We start from the raw sequence: 20370 nt of genomic DNA on the forward strand, positions 1-20370 counted from the left end.
GCATTCCTCATTCATAATAAGCAGGACTCCTGGCCCTGTCTCCTGTAAACATCACCCGTTTTCAAGTTGTACAGTTTCCTCTGTTGCACAAAGAGAAAATCACGTCATGCCAGTCACAAATACACTCTCCCTGTTCCACAATCCCAAGCCCTTTGACTTTCAAGGAGGAAAAATAGGGAAACCAGAAACACGAAAGCAGGTATACAAATGTATTGTTTAGCATAGAAAGACTCATTTGTTTAGAGTTAACTGTTCTCCATTTGAGATGTATCACGAATCTGAATTTATATAATTCAAAAGATTGCTTTAAATTTAGTATGAAAACACATTTCAGTAAGTACTAACCATGTCATTCATCTTTAATACAAAGTTTTTAAAGATAGATCTGACTTTCTTGTTTCCCATTTTTGTCTTTCCTGTGAATGATATGGTTGGCACTTGATGAAATCTTTCATATTTGTAGTCAGCCCTACTAGTCTTTCATATATGTAGGACAAACCACAAATATAAATTCATTCATACATTCATTCATTCATTTAAATTTGAAGCTTTGTCTTTTATTTTTATTTTTAATTTTTTTTTTTTATGCCTACAGCACCTGCTATTCCTAGGTGGTCTCCCATCCAAGTACTAACTAGGCCCGACCCTGCTTAGCTTCCGAGATCAGATGAGATCAGGCATGTTCAGGGGGGCATGGCTGTAGACTACATAAATTTAAAAACTGTAACTATAGATTATTTTCAAAATATATTTCCAAAGGAAATTGTAGTAAAATAGTGTCATAATCACAGTGTCTAATTCTGTTGTGCAACCAAGGCGCCCCAATACACGCCCACCCCAGCACCTCCCACCAGGTTCGGAGTCACATCACCTGTACATGACAGCCCCTCAGGCTATCTTTTCTGGTCTCCCCTGAATTGCCTTGGCTCTCACACGCTTCATGTATCTTAATACTTAAGCACTATGTATATTATGTTCTCTAGCTGAGTTTTAGATGCTTCTCTCTTGAATCAGAATTTAATTTTCTTAAGGGGAAAGGCCACACTGAAATACCCTTACATTGCTTTATACGTATGTGGCAGGTTCTTAGTAAGCTCTTCACTCCACTGCACCCTGCCCTCAGCCTGGAATGTGGAGGCGTGACTTCTCTGTGTCAGCTCTGACCTTCACCTTTACATTCTCTTTCCTGTTGAAGATGAACCATGTGGTTATACTTAATAAAATCTATTTTTCTGGTTAATTTAAAGCAATCTTTTTTATCTTTTAATGCAGTTATTTTTGTCTTTCAGTTTTATTAAGATGTAATTGACATATAGCACTATATGAGTTTAAGGTATACAGCATGACATGACTCACATATATTGTGAAATGATTCCACAGTAAGTTTAGTTACTTCTCATAGAGATGCCCCCAAAAATGTTTTTGTCCTTGTGATGACAGCTTTTAGGATCATATTATCTTAGCAGCGTTCAGATATGCCATACAACAATGCTGACTACAGTCATCACGTTGTGCACGGCATCCCCAGAGCCTACTTATAACTGGGGGTTTGCACCTTTGGACCACCTTCCTACAGCTGCCCCACTGCCCCCTGCCTCGGGTAACCCGCAAATCCAATCTCTTCATCTATGAGTTTGGGTTTTTTTTGTTTTCTTTTTTAGAGTCCACATGTGAGATAATACAGTATTTGTCTTTCTCTGACTTATTTCACTTAGCATAATACCCTTAAGGTTCATCCATGTTTTAAATCAATCTTGAAAATTACATAAATTCAGATTTATAATGTTCACCTCCTGTTTTCTCAGGTTGAGAATAGCTTCATTAATCTTATCTTTCCAAATACAATGTGAACAGAGTAATTTATACTCTGTATGATAGCCCACTTCTGGAAACACGCGGGAGCTGAAACCATCCATACTCATCAGCCTGCCCTCCTTCTCGATAATCAGTTACATTCATTCACTGTTGCTAGACTGCCAGACTCTAGAGAGCATCTGGTCTCTTTAATACATTTTGCTCATTTTCATGTTGTGGTTAGACTTTTATTTTCAAAATTTAATTAAAAAACAAGTAAAATTAAATTATACTTACTCTCACCTACAATCCTACCTTGTACAGGTAATTCTGTTCACAATATATCTCTGTCCTGATTTTTTTGCCTCTTTATACTATATCTCTCTAGACACACTCACACACACACTTTATTTCCACATAGAGATTGCACTACACATAATGGACATATCATGGACATATTTCTAGATCAGTATCTACAGATCCTTTCTCATTCTTTTTTAATGGCTGCATGATTTCATTATAGGGTTGAGCCATAATTTAACATTCCCCTACTGAGGGACAATAATGTTGTTTCCAGTCTTTTGCTGCGTGCCGTACTGAGCAAACGCCTTTATGCCTTTATCAGGGCATCAGTGCAGCTCTTAACATGGAGTTGGGGCACAGACCAAATTTCGGTCAATACTGCTAACACAGGATTGGTTTTTCGAATTTCAGTTTCAATGATGATGTCTGAGTGCTCATTTCCTATACTCCGTACCCACCCAGCATTTAATATTATGCATCTTTAAAAATTTTGCTAGTATTGTAGAAAATTGTATTTTCTCTTAATTTAAATTTGTTTACTCATTAGTGAGGTGACTACCATTTCATGAGTTTATTGGCCGATTGTATACTTTTTTGTATCACCTGTTCATGTCCTTTGATGAGTTTTATATTGGTTTGTTTTTCTCTAAGAGTCTAGGTAAGCAGGTCAGATTGGTCCTTGGCCTGTATATGTAACTGTTTTCTTCTGGGCAGGATTCTGTGGGCCCTCAGCATCAAAGGATGTACAACTACATGTGGAAATTTAGTGTGTCTTGGGTTTTCAGGAACGGAAATTCGTTAGACCTCTGTAGTACTTTTCACGATTCTACAAAGGCTCTTTAAAGAACACAGCCACAATGAATATGACAGTAAAATTACAAATGGCATTTTGGTTTCTATCCAGAATGGAATATGTGCTGGTATTTTACAGCGCCGCCTCCTGTCTCTGTGCCATCCTTACGGGTGAAGAGCATTGAAATTGTGGGGAATCTGCAGTTACTGGGACCCATTTCAATAGCTGGGATGTCCTAAGAGGTGACATAAAAGATATATTCTAAGAGGCTCAGCTAGTCCTCGGCAACAGGGCCACTTTTGATTTCTTTAGTTTTCTTGCCTATTCCCAAGACTTGAAATCACCTTTTTTACTTTTATTTGAATTGTTAATATATTGTTAATAATTGTCCATATGATTCAAAATTCAGAATGTATACAAAAGTATGCAGTAATAAGACTTGCTTCCATGTCTGGATCTCTACTCCCACTTCCCTTACTCACAGGTAACCAGTGTTGCTAGTTTCTTTTGTATCTATAGATCTGCCTAGTACTTTTTGATTTTGAAATAATGCAATTATGAGAAAACATCAGATTAAAAATTGTATATCCACCTAGGAAGACCAGGTGCTGTAGGTGTAAAAAAAAATAAATGAAAATTTTTAAAAAATTAAAAAATAAGGGATTGTAAGTTGACAAAGTCCTTGCAATCTGTGAGGTCAACCAAGGGTTGCCTCACCTAAAAAATTTAAAAAATAAAAAAATAAAAATAAATAAAAATAAAAGAAAAAATTGTACAACTTCTATAATTAAAACTATGGCAGCCGAATTATGTATTTAAAATAGTTAAAATGGTAAATTTTGTTATGTATATTTGCTACAATAAAAAAACCTTAAAAAATGTCAAAATGACATTCACGTGGGCAAAGACTACAGAGTGACAACTTTTACATCTGGTTAGGGTGGTGAGATTGCAATTTAATTTTTTTCCATTTGCTCTATAATGTTGCTTATTCATTACACAATAATTTTACAAGGCAAAGTAAGTCATGAGAGAAGGACGTGTTAGCCTTGGCTTAAGTGTGCTGCCATCTCTCACAGATTGCTCTCTCCTTCATCTTAAGAGAGAACACATGCTGAGCTGTTACTGGGAGCAGCCCAGGCCCGTGGCCCCTCGCCATGACCCCAGCAGGCCCTACACAGAGCAGTACCGCATAGATGCCCAGCAGTTTGCACACCTGTTCCAGCTTGTCTCACCATGGACCTGCGGGGCCCACACGGAGATCCTCGCTGGAAGGACGTTCAGGCTTCTGGATGACAACATGGACCATCTTATTGAATTCAAGGCATTTGTGAGCTGTCTCGGTATGACTCTGTGGGTCTTTATTGCAGCGAGTTGATTTTGGGGTGTGAATGTATGAATATAAGACAAAGTGGATTGTGGAACAGGGAGAGCCACACAGCGAAGTGCATTTGTGACTGGCATGACATGATTTTTATGATTTGAAAAATCACTCTGCAGGCTCCTCTCATGACTGTTTTTATGCTTCGAGGGGTGGAAGAGGGGCCCAGGCTCTCAACATACAAGGTCACTTGTTCTCTTTGGTGCCCAGGATGTGGTGGTGGTCTGTTAAGGAGCCACGTTTTGAACACTTGCACATGAAATTAAAATTTTTCAGAAAGTATGAGGCCAAAATTTGTAAGGTTATTTTGTAGCTCAACAGTCAGCAATCGCCACCTTCCACTTTTCCATTTCAAACACAGTGTGTGTCTGGGGCAGAGAAGTGTAGAGTCAATAAGTGTTGACTTTACTAATCTCTCTCCAGTGAGTTTGTGTTATGACAAGTGTACTATAGCCATCTGCACCTACTCAATCTTTTTTTTTTTTTTTTTTTTTTGGCAGATACTATGTATAATGGAGAAATGAGTGAGAAAATTAAATTGTTATATAGGCTTCATATCCCTCCAGGTAAGAAATTCCAAGAGGAAAAATTAGGTCGTTCCACCATGACATGAATCAGCTTTGTGCGCAACAATGCAGTTCTTTTTAAATTTCATTTAGACTCAAGGCAACAGACATTTCTAGTTTGGGCTCCTGATGACAAATTTTAAGTGCTGTATTGTATGGCCTACAGCAGAGATGTCCAAACTTGAGTGTGTGCCAGAATCACCTAGAGGACTCGTTAACTTGCAGGTTGCTGGGCCTGCCTCAGTTTGACTTACCATGTCTGAGGACCACACCTTGCAAACTGCTGGCTCATGGAATGTGTGGGGAAGCCAGGCTCTCATGGCCTTAATGGATGGCCATTTCACCTTGCTATTTTTGAAGGACCATTTCTTTTTCCCAGCATGTAAGGCCATGCTTCCTTCAAATTTAAGCAGTGGTAACCAGGGACAGGGAAGCAGCTTGAGAACCTCTGGGATCAGACTTGGTGTTAACCTTGGACCTCTGACACAGATAGAGGTGGGTTCGGAATTCCAGAGGGTCTCTGGACCTCATTGCCATTGTTCTGGTGCTGGATGGGAACTCTGACAGAACTACCCAACGCGGACGCCTGGGAGGCTGGTGGGCTGTGAGATTTCCCAGGCCACAAAATCCTAGTGGCTTTTACAACTAATACCTGTATAAAAGTTGGACCTGCATATGGACATTATTTGTGGATTTCTGGGTACACTTCCTGAAGTCAGCCACTGCTGAACTGGCGCATAGTACAGTGTGCACTTTCTTTCTAGGAAGCATTCTGCAGCAGCTACACCTCCACCCTCTCACAGATTCTTTATTACTTTAGTGCAAACTGTTTAGCATCGGTGAAGTTCTTTGGCTTTTATGCCAATATAAGTTAAGTTTTGTTTTATATTCAATTTGCCTTTGCACAGATGTTTTCCTACTAACATAGAATACGTACATAATTATTTATTATCATTATCATTCTTTTCCATAATAATTGTTTCTGGTGTTGCTACAGAGAGAACACCAGTGATTTTATTCAATTTTATCTTGATTTTTAAATTTTATTTTGGGGTAATTTTAGACTTATAGAAAAGTTATATAGTATATATTATTCTTGATGTATTTTTAAATTCATTACTGCTTTTTGATATTATTTGAGATTGATATTTTTAACCTAACTTTATATTGAATTATTTCTAAATTATAAGTTTATTTCTAAAAACGCATTTTAATTAGTTCATTAAAGGCATTTGTAGACCTTCATGGCTTCAGAAAACCAATTTTTCAAAACTTTTGAACATATGTGATTGTAATATTTATATTGCATGAACTGAATTTAAATTGTTTAAGAAATTAAGATTTGCTATTTTGCTCACTTATGTTTAACATTTGAATTTTTGATGCAGTTAAAAGAATGCAGACCCTAAAACCTCTACTTAAACATATAATTTGCCAAGGCCATAAAGGTCCAAAATACATTTAGATACTTTTAATTTAAACATTTAAATAGACTTAAACAAATATTTACTTTCCACCATAAAAATTTTTTGGTTAAAGGTGGGACAAACACACTAGTCATAAAAAAAGTTTAACTCATTTCCTGATGAGAGGCGGGGTACCCAATAAGGTACATCACACCTGGCCTCAAACTCCCACATTATGCAGAGGGCCCTGGAAGAGGTGCAGGGCTTTTGTGAGCTTGCCTGCAAAGGTATCTGATACAATTCAGGAATCAAAGAGGCACTAGGCTCAGGGCTTCACAGTTCCAGAAGAGCTCACTTTATTGGCTCCATGGTAACTGCAACACTGTTTAGCAAAAGAAATAAATATTCCAGATGATTTGATACTGTATCAGGTGACATAGGGATGAAGAGTAGTCCAGATTATTAAATCAGGAGTTTTTATTGCAGATTGATAGATCTGCAAATACTGGTCATTTTACTCAGTTAATTGGACTTCCAGAAGACAGTTTCCTGGAAGAACATTAGATTCATTAGAAAGAAGCATCAAAACAAGCTACTGAGAATGATACACTGGCAATGGTAAACGGATACAAATGAGCAAGCCACTGGAGGCCTTCTGTAAAATGGCATATATGCTGAGAGCAGAGTTGACATCACAAGTTCCTGCTGGGGACTCTGAGATTGAGGGACATTGTTATATTGGCAGGGTAACCCTCCAAAAGGTTTCCCTGCTGGTCTGCATCCACATTAAATGGATCTTAAAATGTCGAATCTAATAAAAATTTGACCTGCTCCAGTCTTTGTGTTCAGCTTTATGGGAAGAAGTAGAGAGTTCTGAGGTCTCGTTTGTACCAAAGTGTGTTTGCTGTCCAAAGGAAGAGTTTTGTCGAGAAGCTGAGTTAAAAGAAATCGTAATAATTCCAATTTGCAGTTTGGCTAAAGCTAGTTATTTTAAAAGGCTTAAAATATTGAAAACTTGAATGAACTTAATTGGAAACTGAAAGAGCCCATGAAAATATATTAACATGTACCGATAGTATGGATTCAAAGGAAAATTTCCACTTAGAAAAGAATGAGGTTACAAATGCTTCATTAGTGATGTTTAGTGTAATTTGAATCCTGAAACATAATTGTAGGCTAATACAACAATATCTGTATGAATGGGGAAAAGCTTTATTTTGAAATACTTGATATGAAAAAAAACCTCAATGTTACATTTGTCAGTCAGGGAGAAGCTATTTGATATGCATAGTGACTATGCAAGAAGTAAAATTGAAAACATTTGAACCATTCAGATTTTTGGTAAGGACAAAAAAGGAGTTTCCATCAAGTAGAGAAAAATGCCACTGGTTTTGACCTTGTGATGGTGACAGTCTGTTGAAGAGGTCATTCTTTAATAGCCCTAATCAGAAATTATATGTAGCCATTTCAATATTAGTATGAAAACTAGTATTAAAAAGTCCTGAGTGCACTAAGATTTCAGTACCACTTGATCATTTTATTCACAAAATCTATTTTGTTCCATTGCCCATTGTAAAAGAACGTACTTTTGAAGTTTAAGTTCATTTACTTGGATCCATTTTCTAAACCTATGCAGTACACCTGGAAAAATACAAGAGCTTTGCATGGCATTGCTTTGTGAAGAGTACCTGCAGATGAGATAAGTACTGATAGAGTATTCACTGTGGATGAAAACATTAGCAGTGTCACCGAATAGGATTATTGTGTTTGAAATGAATATCAATAGGACCGAAGATATATTTGATATGACGACATTTGCCTAAGAGAAAAGTTGGACACTCAGATTACAGCCAGGTATTCGTTCTTCACTTTTTGGTTGGTCTTCTCTTATGGTTATATCAAGAAACGATACTGAAGATAAACTCCAAAATGTCCCACTTTTGGGAATGTGCCAGTATGTGAAAATATTTACTGGAATCCAGGAAAACTGAAGGATTGCTACACCACTCTAAGGACCAAATTATTCATGAGAATGGCCCAATGACGGACATGAGGAAGGCCCACCAAGTGAAATGGAAACCAAAGAGCTAAATGATGATTCCAGCCAGGAGCAAGGACTTGCCTTAGACAGTAGAAACTGAAGATTCGTTGCAGAAGATAATGATTTTGAAAATGGATGATGTACCGAGGAAGGTTGCCAAGGTCAGCTTCTCACACGACACCAGCAATGAGTGTACATCCAAGTCTAACAGCTTTGGCAATACCGACATCAACCGCATCAGAACTGACACCAAGCACACCAGGTGTGGTGACAGCTTAAGCTAGAGGAGATCTGCTCTTTGGATTGGGATCCAGAGTTGAAAATGCCACCTGAAGATTTTGAAAAATATGAAAAGTGTAGCCTACAAACCTCAAACTTTTGTAAAATTAAAGTTTGCATTGAACTTTTTTTTAAGAGAAAAGTGAGGTGCTGAAGATCCCCAATATTATTCAGATTTTCAGGGAGCCACTAAGAAATTGGGTTTACAATCCCAGCATTTAGTTATTACACCTCGAGTGGCTTTTTTTATAGTAGATGTCTGAGACACAAGTTGGATACTCCAGCTGACTTTCCTATCAATGACGGATAGATCGGAATTCCTAATTAATCCAAATGCAAGTCCTATAATTTGATTGCCTTTCCCAACCACTACAGAGGTGTAAGAGGAAGGTACTACATTGCCTTTGCAAGAAAATATGATGGGCAATGGTATTTTGATGACTGCAGTATCTCAACTATACCTGAAGGCCACATTGTTTTGAAAGCAGTATACATACTCTTCCAGAGACAGGAAGTTTCAGGTAACAGAATGTAAATCACTCATCCGATTTTAACTTGAAGTGAGACACAATGAAACTTGTATTTGGAGAGACACAATGACTACTTTAATAGAAATGTCTCTTTATCTATTTGTAGTCTTGAATTATGAGTTATACATATATTGGAATACAAAAATAAGGTTACATTTATATGTTAAAATACTTTAAAAAGCTGAAAGTACATTTAAAGACCGTATAAAAAACTCGGTGTTTACTATTTTCCCTAATGCATTGTATCTTCTATTCCTGACCATAAAGAGATGTTTTTCAGTGAGCTCCTAGCTGCCTCGTGTCCCCGTGTCCAGTCTGGGTAGTGGTTTCCGTGTGTGCCTAGAAAGAGGTTGGGAAGCACTGTTCTGTGGTTGGTTGGCCTGTCTGGTTGTCACTATTGGTACTTTTTCTGCCTCCTTTCTGGATACTCACTTACCTCTTGAATTAATTGTTCTACTCTGTGCCCCCATGACACTTGTGTATTCGTTTTCTGTTAGAGCATTTTGTTAGAGTGACTTGTGGACATGTTTCTCCTGTTTGATGTACCAAGCTCTTTAAGGATAGGGAGGGACCCAGTATGCTCTTGACAACTCAGTGGCTATGACCTGAGAAATCCTCCATCATGACTGCTCTAAGCACCATCCAGGGTTTGTAATTTTCCTCCTATTCCGTTTCTGAGTAGGTTCTCCCATGTGCCACTGCATATACTTTGTTTTAGGCAAATTTCGGAGCGGGCTCGGTATCTCTGTTATAGTAAAAATCAGAAGAAAAAAACCCCCCAAAACCCCCACCCGCCAAAATCCAGAAACCTACCTTCCAAGGAAGGAGGGTAGCTTATCAAGGCTTTGGTACCATCTTTTAGATATTTGTTCAATAACACTGAATTTTGCCTTTGATTTATTCTCAGTGAATAGCTTACTAGAGAAAGCTCAACCTTTTTAAAATATGAGGATCCTGTGTAAATGTTTTAACAGCTTTATTGATCTACAGTTTACATACCATGCAGTTCATTTAAGGTGTACGGTCGAATAACTTTTAGTATATTTAGTTTTATAGCTTTCATCACAATTTAGAACACTTTCATCACCCACCAAAGCAAGCCCATACCTTTTAGCTATTGCTCAGTCCATCCATTTCCCTGCTTTGTCTAGATTTGCCTAGTCTGGACATTTCATATAAATGTAGTCATGCAACATGCATGCGATTTTGTGTCTGGCTGCTTTCACTTAACGTTTTCAAGGGCCATCCATGGTGTAGCATGTATCGGTGTTTCATTCTTTCATGGCTGGATTTGGTACCCCAGTTGGTGGGCATGCTGAACTCATGCTCACCATTGATGAACACCTACCTGAGTCTGTTCCCACCTTTTGGCCCTTAGAAACAATGTTGTCACAAACGTGTACACAAGTTTTTGAGTGGACATATCTCATTTCCCTTTGGTATATCTACTGGAATTTCTGGGTTGAATGGTAATTCACATTTAACTCTGAGAGAACTGCCAAACTTTATATTTCCATGAGTAGTCTATCAGGGTTCCAATATAATTGTTTTTGTGCATTTCAGGAAAACTTGTAAGGATAAAATGCTTTGGTTTTTTTTTTTTTTCCAATTTTGTTAGAAATTCTGTAATATAGCAGTAGGTGTTCATTGGAACTTTTCAAATGGGATTTACTACATACGCCTCCCAGGTCAGTACTTGCCATGCAAGCCCTGCGCATGTCATCAATCACAGCAGTACGTATACGTTCAGGAAAGGCACTGACTGGTGCAGGATGCTTCATTTATTCCGTGTACCCAGTGCCTGCAAAGGCAGGAGTCCACAAGTTGGGGGCTGCTGGCTTGGCCTTTAGTTCTTAAAGAGATACAATAATTTGTTCAATTTTTTTTTTTTTTAAGCACTCACTGAAAATGACCAAGACAGCCAGTCACCATTAAAGAATCCTCTGTTGTCGACGTCAAGACCCCTGGTTTTTGGGAAACCAAATGGCATGTATCTCTTTTCATTGTTCCCTTCCACCAGGTGTGTCATGGTGACTGTCAAGAGCCAAGACTCACCTGCTCCCTCCCTGGAGAATTAACACTGCTTTCACAGGCCAGAAACCTTCCTGAGCCGCAGTGCACTGGGTGACAGCCCCTCAACCCTACCACATTTACTGTCTTGCTTAATGTTTCAGGGAAGGGTTCTCTCCTAGCAAGAGGTCACCCAGCTGCCACACTCCATTTCTGGTCAGCTGTAAACAAACTCCCTCTTATGTCATCTGTGCCCCTTTGTATATGGATTTTCTTGGTGGAATTCCTCATCCCCTCACCACTCACTTCTACACACACATACATGTTTAACTTTCATGGACTTTATGTAGATTAAAGTATGTTTCCTTTGTCTCAGGTGATGCAACTGATTATCAGAAACAGCTGAAGCAGATGATTAAAGATTTAGCCAAAGAAAAAGATAAATCTGAGACTGAGTTGCCCAAAATGAGCCAGGTATGGACTTTATTCTGTGTAGAAAGTTAACTATTTTGCCAAATGATTTGTTCAGAAGCTTGATGGTTAAGCTGAGACCCCTTTACCTCTACAGCCATTATCAACGGATCTTGTAACTTCTAGCCAAAAATTGTGACTAAATGGGAAATATTTAAGAGGCTGCCACACACTTCATGTCTTTGAAGTTTTTATATCAAATGCATCTACCCAGGTTATGGTTTATTCCCTAGAATGACAGCAGCATTTGGGGGCACTGGGAATAGTATTCTTCCTTTAAAAATTACCCTTTAGTTTCTTGAAAAACTAAAGTGACTACGTAATATACAGTATTGACACGTCTCTAAAGTCTACGCTGTCCCCAGAAGAGTTGTCACATTCAAGTGCCATGATGATAGTGGGTCATTTTTATTTGAAAAGAGTTCCTCCACAATGTTTAGGAAATGTAGGCTGCAAGTTGAAACTGTTCCTTTATTATATGATCTAAATATTTTGATAGGTACTGAGCCTTCAAGAGTCAAATTTAGCAGTGTTTCTTTTTATGACCACAAAACATCTTGTGGGATTTCTGATTTCCCAGCCTGTTCGAGAAGTGCTCCTGCTCTTATCTTCATTGTACTCCCTGAATATAGTTAATCTCATCACTCAGAGCTTTTTTTTTTTTTTTAAAAACTATAAAAAGTTGGCTGCAGCAATACCTTGCTTTCATTTACTTCAAAGTAATCATGGATATTTCTCCCAAATGATTAAATGAGTAGTTCTCTAGGTATTCCTAGAGTAACTGTGTAGCTAGCTAAACCCACAGGAAGCATCTCAAGTCAGTCTCACCTTAGATGGGAGTAATTTGAGAAAGCATGACATTGTCATTGTATATTTCACAGCCTTTAGTTGCTGCATGCTGTTCCACCAGATGAACAAGCCCCAATTTTAGTCATAATAGAGCTGTTTTCAACTTTTTTCCTATTATAACCCTTAGCTTAAACATCCCTATAAACAAATCTGCAGTTTGTGGGTGCAAATCTGCAGTTTGTGGGTGCATTTCTACACGTTGATCTGCTGGGTTAAAGGGTACGTACATCCTTCAGCTTGTACACATTTAAGAGTTGCTATATAGACAAATCTCTTTTAAGTGTACTGAAATTCCCTAGAATCAAAGGGCAGCGACTACCTGCTTCAAAAAGTACTATGCAGTTTCCTCTAAGAAAACTTGGAGAAAGTATAAAGTATACTAAGTATAAAATTTTAAAAAATGCATTATACCACCATCTTGGTTATGCCGCTATGTGCTCTTTTCATTCCAGAGGGAATTTATCCAGTTCTGTAAGACGTTGTACAGCATGTTCCACGAAGACCCAGAAGAAAACGACTTGTACCAGGCCATTGCCACAGTGACCACTCTGCTGCTACAGATTGGGGAAGTAGGACAGCACAGCAGCAGCAGTTCAGGAAGCTGCTTCCAGGAGTGGGGGGAGGAGCTGCAGGCCTTGGAGCCCTCTCCAGAGCAGGACTCGGTTTTTGCAGACAGTGACACTGGGCCGACACCCCAGGACTCCATGGCATGTCCTGAACAGGCAGAAGGGAACTGGACTGTCTCCCTTGAGCATATTTTAGCTTCACTTCTGACTGAAGAGTCATTAGTAAACTTTTTTGAAAAGCCACTGGACATTAAATCCAAACTTGAAAATGCCAAAATCAACCAGTACAGTCTCAAAACTTTTGAAATGAGTGGCCAGTCGCACCCTGAACTCAAGGAAGATAGCAGTTTGCTGACGAGACGAGCCTGCCATACCAAAGTACAGACCACAGTGTCAGGGGCTGTCAGCCCGTAAGTGTGTGTCACACGCTGGGCATCCAGGTATGCACCCCAATAGCCCTAGCTGGGGCTGGGGGACTGAGGCAATCCTCAAACATTTCTATTTATTTGTTAAGAGAATTATGAGTTTTACTTTTATCAGATTTGCCGAAATGGGCACTTCTACTGTGATTTTGTTCTCAGATGAACACAAGAGTCCAGTGTATCATGCTAACTCAAATAATACCCAAGTTCTCATTTTTCACTTGGTTACTGGGTGGTCAAGATCAAGTTCACTTTCAAGATCTAAGAGCACTATCTGTGCAATCGTTATTTGGTTTTGTTTGTTTGCACTAATTTTGTTTCAATGCTGGTAATTGAAACCATTTTAATATTTTTGGTTATATTCACTTTGTCCTTCCAAAAATGTGTACAAACCATGCTTTCAACGTTAGCCTCCAAGTTTTTTAATAAGAAATTTTTGTACTGACTTTGGTCCTTGTTTATACCTTTTACTTACATGCATGTTTAAGGTCTAGATGGTGCCAGTGAACAGATAGGCTGGAGCTGTCCCCTCCCCTTCAAATCTTGTGTTCTCAACGAGTAGAGCAACACTGTAGGTGGTCCTCAACCCTACTGCCAGTGGCTGTCCACTGCCAGCACCAACAAGGCTTCAGAAATGACCTCTTTACAGTGGCATAAAACTAATGTAATCCTTGCAGCGCCTTCCTTTCAGGCTGAATTCAGATTTGGATGTATAAGCAGCTTTACCTCTGAGCTTTAGCGCCACGTAAGCTAGCACTAAAAATTCTTCATGGGGCCATTACTAGTAGGTGAACTAAAATATTAACTGTACATATAAATTAAGCATATCATTAAGCATTTACACCATCAAAAATCTATTTTAGATGACAATTATATACCTTTTGAGAGTTACATTCAATACAGATATAGGCAGAAGCTTAAGGACATACTACCAAATATATTTCATGAAATCTAAGATGCTGTCAATTGCCTCATTTTGGTTTAAAATGAAAAGAAGCCAAGAGCAGCTGAGTTCTACATGGCAGTTTCTGGAAAAATGTTTATCTTAGAATTAACGAAACATGCAGGTAAAAAAAACTAACCTATGTATCTCCACTTTCCCAGCTACCTAAGCAGTTATTCTAAAGTGAGGCTACATACACTTCAAAATCACTTAAAACTGCTTGGGCCCTGTCCAAATATTCAGAAACTCGAGAGGCTGGGGACAAAGGACACAGGCATAGTACTTAGGAAAAGCTTTCCAAGTGATTCTATAATTGGGAACTACTTTAAGATACACAGTTATTACATTGCAACCAGAAACGAGAAACCAAACCTCAAAGGCAGTTTTGTATCTTTATTCGACAATCAGCAGTTAGTTCTCATCCACATTAACTGTCTGTAGATCTGCAAAAGAAGTGACAGCCAGTCACCTTCCATACCCACACATCTCATTTTACACTTTAACTTTCAAAAACCCTTTTCTTGAAGGGTTTAGGCAAGTAATAATATTCACTGTGACCTTTTTACAACCCAGATATGAACCCAGTTTGTGTCCTTTGAAAGCATTTTCTCATACCATGACAATAATGGTTGACTCATCAAGTCTGTTACTCAGATCCCTAGTGGGATGCCAAACACAAGCGCACAGCATTTGTTGGACAGATAAATTCATGTTATAAAAGAACTAAAGATGTTCTTCTAAACAGCTTTGCAGAATGGAGTAAAAACTTACTTTTGAAAGTGGTGACAGGCACATAGGTAACTAATGTATAGAGCTTGTTAGGTGAATCTTCATCTTCGTTACGTTTTCTGGACAACCGCACCCGGATACGGTATGGGACATTCCTTATAAATATAAACGTGTTGCTAAAGTCAGTTCATCCTCACAAAAATAGCCACCAGCTGTATTCTTACAGGCTGTCCTTACTTCCAAAACATGCTTCTAATGCTCCATCCATTGTTCTAATCTAACCAAGCAGCCATCACAGGTCTAGTTCCCTGGAAAATAAACTCACCCACAGGTAGACATAAAATGCTGTCATCTCAGGATGGATACCTGTCTTAGTAGGTAGCCACCACTGACATTCAATCTATGCAAAACTGTGGCTATGGGCTTCGTCTGTTAAATTTCAATTTGGAGAAATACTGAAGGCTCTGTAGGCTTAATGGAGCAGGTTAAGACCAAGGAGGGTTTCAGTTCCCTACCTGTCCGCTCACCCAACCTCACAGCAGCACCACAGTGGACTGTATCTCCTTTTATGGGTCTGAGGACCTGAAGCGTCCCGAACCTCAAGACCGTTCCTGGCTCCTACGACACCACTTCAACTTTATCTCCAAGGAGCTGTGTTGGCTGCTCCTTTTTTAGACACATCTCTACCGTAACTCTAAATGCCAGCCCACTACAGGACTGAATCTCAGAGCCCTCTACCATCCCACCCACCCCAACATTGAAATACCACCCAGATGCTGCACCTTGCCCTGATCCAGTCTCTCAATGCCACTCCCCTTCGCACTCCTATGCACTCCTACTCTGGCACCTGACACTGTCCTCCATGGCAAAAACCACCCTCCTGCTGAGGTGCAGGGTTTCTAAACCTCCGCACTCCCGACATCTTGTCTGGACAGCCCCTGCAGGGATGCTTAGCAGAATCCCGGCCAGTAACACTCCCTGTGGTGATAACCAAAAACGTGCCAGGGGGAGTGGGGCCAAAGTTGCCTATGGCTGAAAACCAGTACCCCAAAAGTTTCTACAGATAAATCCCAACTCTTCACCATGACCGACTTGATGCAATGTGGCTTGTCCCTTGCCTAACTCTATTCTCATTCACTGTTCAAGTCATTTATTTGACCCCATACTCATCAACCGGTTCCCAGATCACACCATGCGCACTCTCTGTACAAGGCTCCCACCGGACCCTCACGATGGTGGCTCTGCCATTCAGGTCTCGTTTCAAATACCATGTCAAAAGGCCTCCCTGCATATGCTACCTCACCCTTGAGTTACTGTCACACTATTTTCTTCTCTATGCATTAGCTAATTACAGAACATGTAGACCGCAGAGCGAGATAGGTAAGCTAGTGTCACTTGAAAGGTCTATAATACAATACAGGTAACTTTAGTACCTGATCCCTTTGGCCCAGACGGCCTTGTTGAGCCTGGTATCGATGCGTACATCTGGAGTCCCCATCTCCTTCATGGCGAATTTCCGGATCTCTTTGAGTGCCCGAGGAGCACGCTTCTTGAAACCCCTGAGATTCAAAAGTAAGTAAATAAATTACAGAAGCACAAAATTAAATGAAAATGACCTATTTTCACGAAAGACATCTAAACTGAACTCGAACAAGGCAGGAACAATTCTTTTCTTCCACTGGCATATAATGCCTAGCAACAAACATACTTGAGACAGAGAAGATGCTCAATCCACTTTCAATGAGGTAAGATGAGGGCTCTGCATGTGATCCTTAAATAATGCTAAAATACACATCTGTCAACCCTTTCCTGATAAAACATCCCCAATCTCTAATACCACCTGTGGAGAATATACTCAAAGAATGACGTTAGAATATGCTTGAACTTATATCATACAACACTGTATAAATGCAGTAAGCACCCCCAGATCAAAGTATAATTAGATTGTCACATCTTAAGACACAGCATGTTTTTGGAGATTACTCATGTAAGTCCACAAACTTGGTATGTGCTTGAAGAGTAGGGGCTTGTGATGTAGACTGCCTCTCGTGAAGGACGATGTGGACCACAGTTAATTCTATGGAGCTCTCAGCACATGTCAGGCACTATTCCAATTCTGAGCCAAGCACTATTAATTCTATGGAGCTCTCAGCACATGTCAGGCACTATTCCAATTCTGAGCCAAGCACTATTAGTGCACTGTTTAGAAGGGTGCACACATCCATTTGAATCGCATGCTTTAAATAAAATGTGAAAAAGCAAAACTTTACTATAGGCAGAAATGACTAAATATTTGCCTAAGTGCAGGCCGTTCCAAGTGGGGCTGAGAGCGAAGTCTGAAGGGGTGTCCCACCACCCCAACACTGAACGTTGGAGAGGGGCCCTGTCCATTTCACCTCTGCAACCCCATGCACAGTGCCTGGCACATACAGGTGCCCCACACTTGTTAGATGAAGTGAATTTTATGAAACCCAGTAAGTAACAAAGAAAGCATGCTAGAGTGACTTAATTCTGCTCCAAAAACTTCAGTGACTTCCTGACCCACAGAAGACCTGACTCTCCATCCACACCCACTCCTCGCTTGGCCTCTTCTTACATCTCCCTGCTCCCTCTGTTCTATCTAGCAAGCAAGCTCACATCTCTTAAAGGTGCCAGATATAATAGCAGTAGGTTTAACAGACAAAATCCTCTATTCTTCAGCTTACGTAGGTAGTACTCCTGGAGTACATCAGATGTTGTCAAGTCTAACAAAGAAAAATAAACCAGTGAAAAGAGGGACCATTAGGGGAAGAGACTGCAGGTTTGAGTAAGATGGCCAACGAGATACTGGAGTCAATATCTGAAGACAATGTAGGCAGCCATTCAGGTATGTGTGAAGCGCATTCAGGCAGAGGGAGAATAAAATAAACATAAAACCAAACAGCTGCCCTGAATCAGTTATGTGCCTGGTATGATTAAGAAAATAAATGGCCAGCTCATATGGAATCATAGCAAGAACTCTGACTTCTAATCTGAATAAAATGGGAAGCCAACATATGGTTTGAGGACCGACCGGGTAGGTGAGGGAGGGAACCACAAGCAGGGAGCTGCTAACTAGCCATTCAAGTGACAGAGAAGGTGGAGGAGCCAGTGCAATTAGTCCAGATGGTGACTGAAACAGGGAAGGCCACAAGAGAAATGAGAAGGTTAAGGCTGGAGATGGACATCGGGAGTCTGGTTTGGGGCCATGTAAAGTTCAAGATGTCAACATAAACACCTAAGCACAGCAGCTGGATATGCAGCCCTAAGGCAGACAGAAAAGAGCATCTGAGGCCTGGGACTCCTCACCATTAAGAGGGTGGTAGCTTGTGAGGAGGAACCAACAAAGTAAAATAAGGCATTTCTGGAGAAGAATGAACAATGAACTGTCAAACTTAGCCACCAGGGAGGCCTTCCCCTGGGGCGTCTGTATCAAATTCACCCACCTGCAATGGCTCACACCTACTTTTCAAACATTCCTTGCTGTGCTGGCCTCTAAAACAACACCCCCTACACTCGGTGACTTCCACTTCCCACTTGGCCATTTTTTCCATTTTATAAATACTTGCCTAACTTCCAGTACTAAGCAAACTTGGAAGGCAGGGTCTTTGGTTCCCCACTGAATCTGCAAACAAAACTGTGCCTAACACACAGGTAGGTGCTTCATGCCCCAGATAACAGGGTCAGGGGGAAGAGGCATGGGTACTCACAAACAGCATTAACGGAAAGGTGGCACTGATTTTTGACCTGGAAACCATCTGAAACTCCAAATAAGACAATGCTCCTTGGCTCACACTCGGCTAGGAGTGCAGAGCTGAAAACGCCAGACTCAATGTGGATGTTGCTGCACATATAAATCTCTCACAAAATTAGTTGTGCTGACACAAGACTGCCCAGTCAAATGCAGGAAATTTTGCTCCAAAGATTGGTGCCCAAATAGACTATTTTGCTATGTAATATAACTATTCAAGATCTGTTTACATTATCAGCAGTAGGCACTCTGTACAAAGAAAAACGCAAGGCTTAGAAGCCAAAAACCAAACCCAAGGAAAAACCAAGCACTAGAATATTCACACCACCAGTATTCTCGTGCATCTCAAATCCACAGCTCCCATGTGTCCCCACCACAAATACTGCCCTAAAAATCCATGTGTAAACTCTTGTTACAACTCAACCAATAGTAATCAGTACACATCTGTGTAAGTCAAAGAAAAATAATCAATTTAAGCGTTCACATTCTGGGATGGACCTGGCTTTTTTACCAGAGTCTAGAAACTGTTTGCTTTCCCTCGCATATATACTTTTCACCCTTTAGCCTGCCCAAGTTTATTTAACTACAAAGCACAGAGTGAAATGATTTTATCACCATGTTTTCACAATTGGCTCTCCCTGGAACCTTATTCTATCTCACGTTTCCAGTCATTAACCTCCCGGCATTAAAACCCCATAAACCTCAAATACGGTCCACTGATTAAATCTGAGCGTTTGAAGAAGAAATGCGTTTAATTTCTAGACCACCTAGCCTTTAAACGACCGAACAGACCTGAGTGACCACCAGACGCGCTGAGTTCGGGAGCCCCCAAAGCAAGGCCCTGGACGACTGCAGGAATACTCACACTCCATGGATGCGCTTGTGAATGTTGATGGTATATTCTCTGGTCACCACCTCGTTGATGGCAGAACGGCCCTTCTTCTTCTCGCTACCCTTCTTCGCGGGAGCCATCTAAATCCAGGCAACATGGAGGATCAGAGCAGAGTGAGACAAGCACAAGCCAAGTCCTCCCTCCCGGGCCTTCCCTCATGCGGCCGCCCTCGGGAAGCTCCCGGGTGCAGAGGGCCCGGCCAGGGCCCCGATTCCCCAGGTAGGGGCAAAGCCAAGCCGGCCATTCCCGGCACAAGAATCCGCTCCCCTCAGGTGCCTCCATCCCGGAAACCCTAGCAGCCCTGGGCTCCTCTGAGCCATTCTCCCTCCCAAGCTACGAGCCCTTAAACGCAGTGCTAATTTCCATCCCTCGGAACGCGCAGCCCCGGGCCAGCTCAGGACAGACCCCGCTGTCTCGGTGAACGCAATCCCGGAAGAGGATGGAGCCAGATTACTGAAGGTCAGACCAAGCGCCCATACTCACACCGCCGGGACCAAGCTGGAAAGGACGAGCACGAGGTATTGTGGGAGAAGAAAAGCAGCGTCATAAGTACAACTTCCGGGTCGCCTGGAGGCGGCAGGAGCGAGAGACGAGGCTATGACGTCAGTACTGCGCGCCTGGGGTAA

At 40.6% G+C, this 20370-nt stretch overlaps 2 protein-coding genes and 1 pseudogene across 4 annotated transcripts in view; 1 reads left to right on the plus strand and 2 right to left on the minus strand.

Moving 5' to 3' along the window:
• Window positions 1-13856, plus strand: part of TBC1D8 (TBC1 domain family member 8) — a 99149-nt gene extending 85293 nt beyond the window's left edge. For both annotated transcript variants that reach the window (XM_025049785.1, XM_006916174.3), the window contains exons 18-22: window positions 3993-4233; window positions 4772-4837; window positions 10990-11079; window positions 11480-11577; window positions 12876-13856. In XM_025049785.1, coding sequence (XP_024905553.1) covers window positions 3993-4233; window positions 4772-4837; window positions 10990-11079; window positions 11480-11577; window positions 12876-13403 — 1023 coding nt within the window. In that variant the 3' untranslated portion in view covers window positions 13404-13856. The remainder of the gene's footprint in view (window positions 1-3992; window positions 4234-4771; window positions 4838-10989; window positions 11080-11479; window positions 11578-12875) is intronic.
• LOC112483251 lies at window positions 587-705 on the minus strand (annotated as a pseudogene).
• Window positions 13857-14633: 777 nt separating the features above from the next.
• Window positions 14634-20355, minus strand: RPL31 (ribosomal protein L31). Of its 2 annotated transcripts, none has more exons than XM_006916172.3 (5): window positions 20228-20355; window positions 19718-19824; window positions 16517-16642; window positions 15126-15238; window positions 14634-14797 (listed from the first exon to the last, which is right to left on the minus strand). In XM_006916172.3, the coding sequence occupies exons 2-5, from the start codon at window positions 19822-19824 to the stop codon at window positions 14766-14768; spliced, it is 378 nt and encodes a 125-aa protein (XP_006916234.1). In that variant the 5' UTR covers window positions 20228-20355; the 3' UTR covers window positions 14634-14765. The 2 variants fall into 2 exon arrangements, with proteins under 2 accessions (XP_006916234.1, XP_006916235.1); XM_006916173.3 differs by having other exon boundaries at window positions 20150-20287.
• Window positions 20356-20370: the final 15 nt, after the last annotated feature.

Source organism: Pteropus alecto, unplaced genomic scaffold (assembly GCF_000325575.1).
Source record: "Pteropus alecto unplaced genomic scaffold, ASM32557v1 scaffold186, whole genome shotgun sequence".
In the NCBI taxonomy this organism is placed as follows: Eukaryota; Metazoa; Chordata; class Mammalia; order Chiroptera; family Pteropodidae; genus Pteropus; species Pteropus alecto.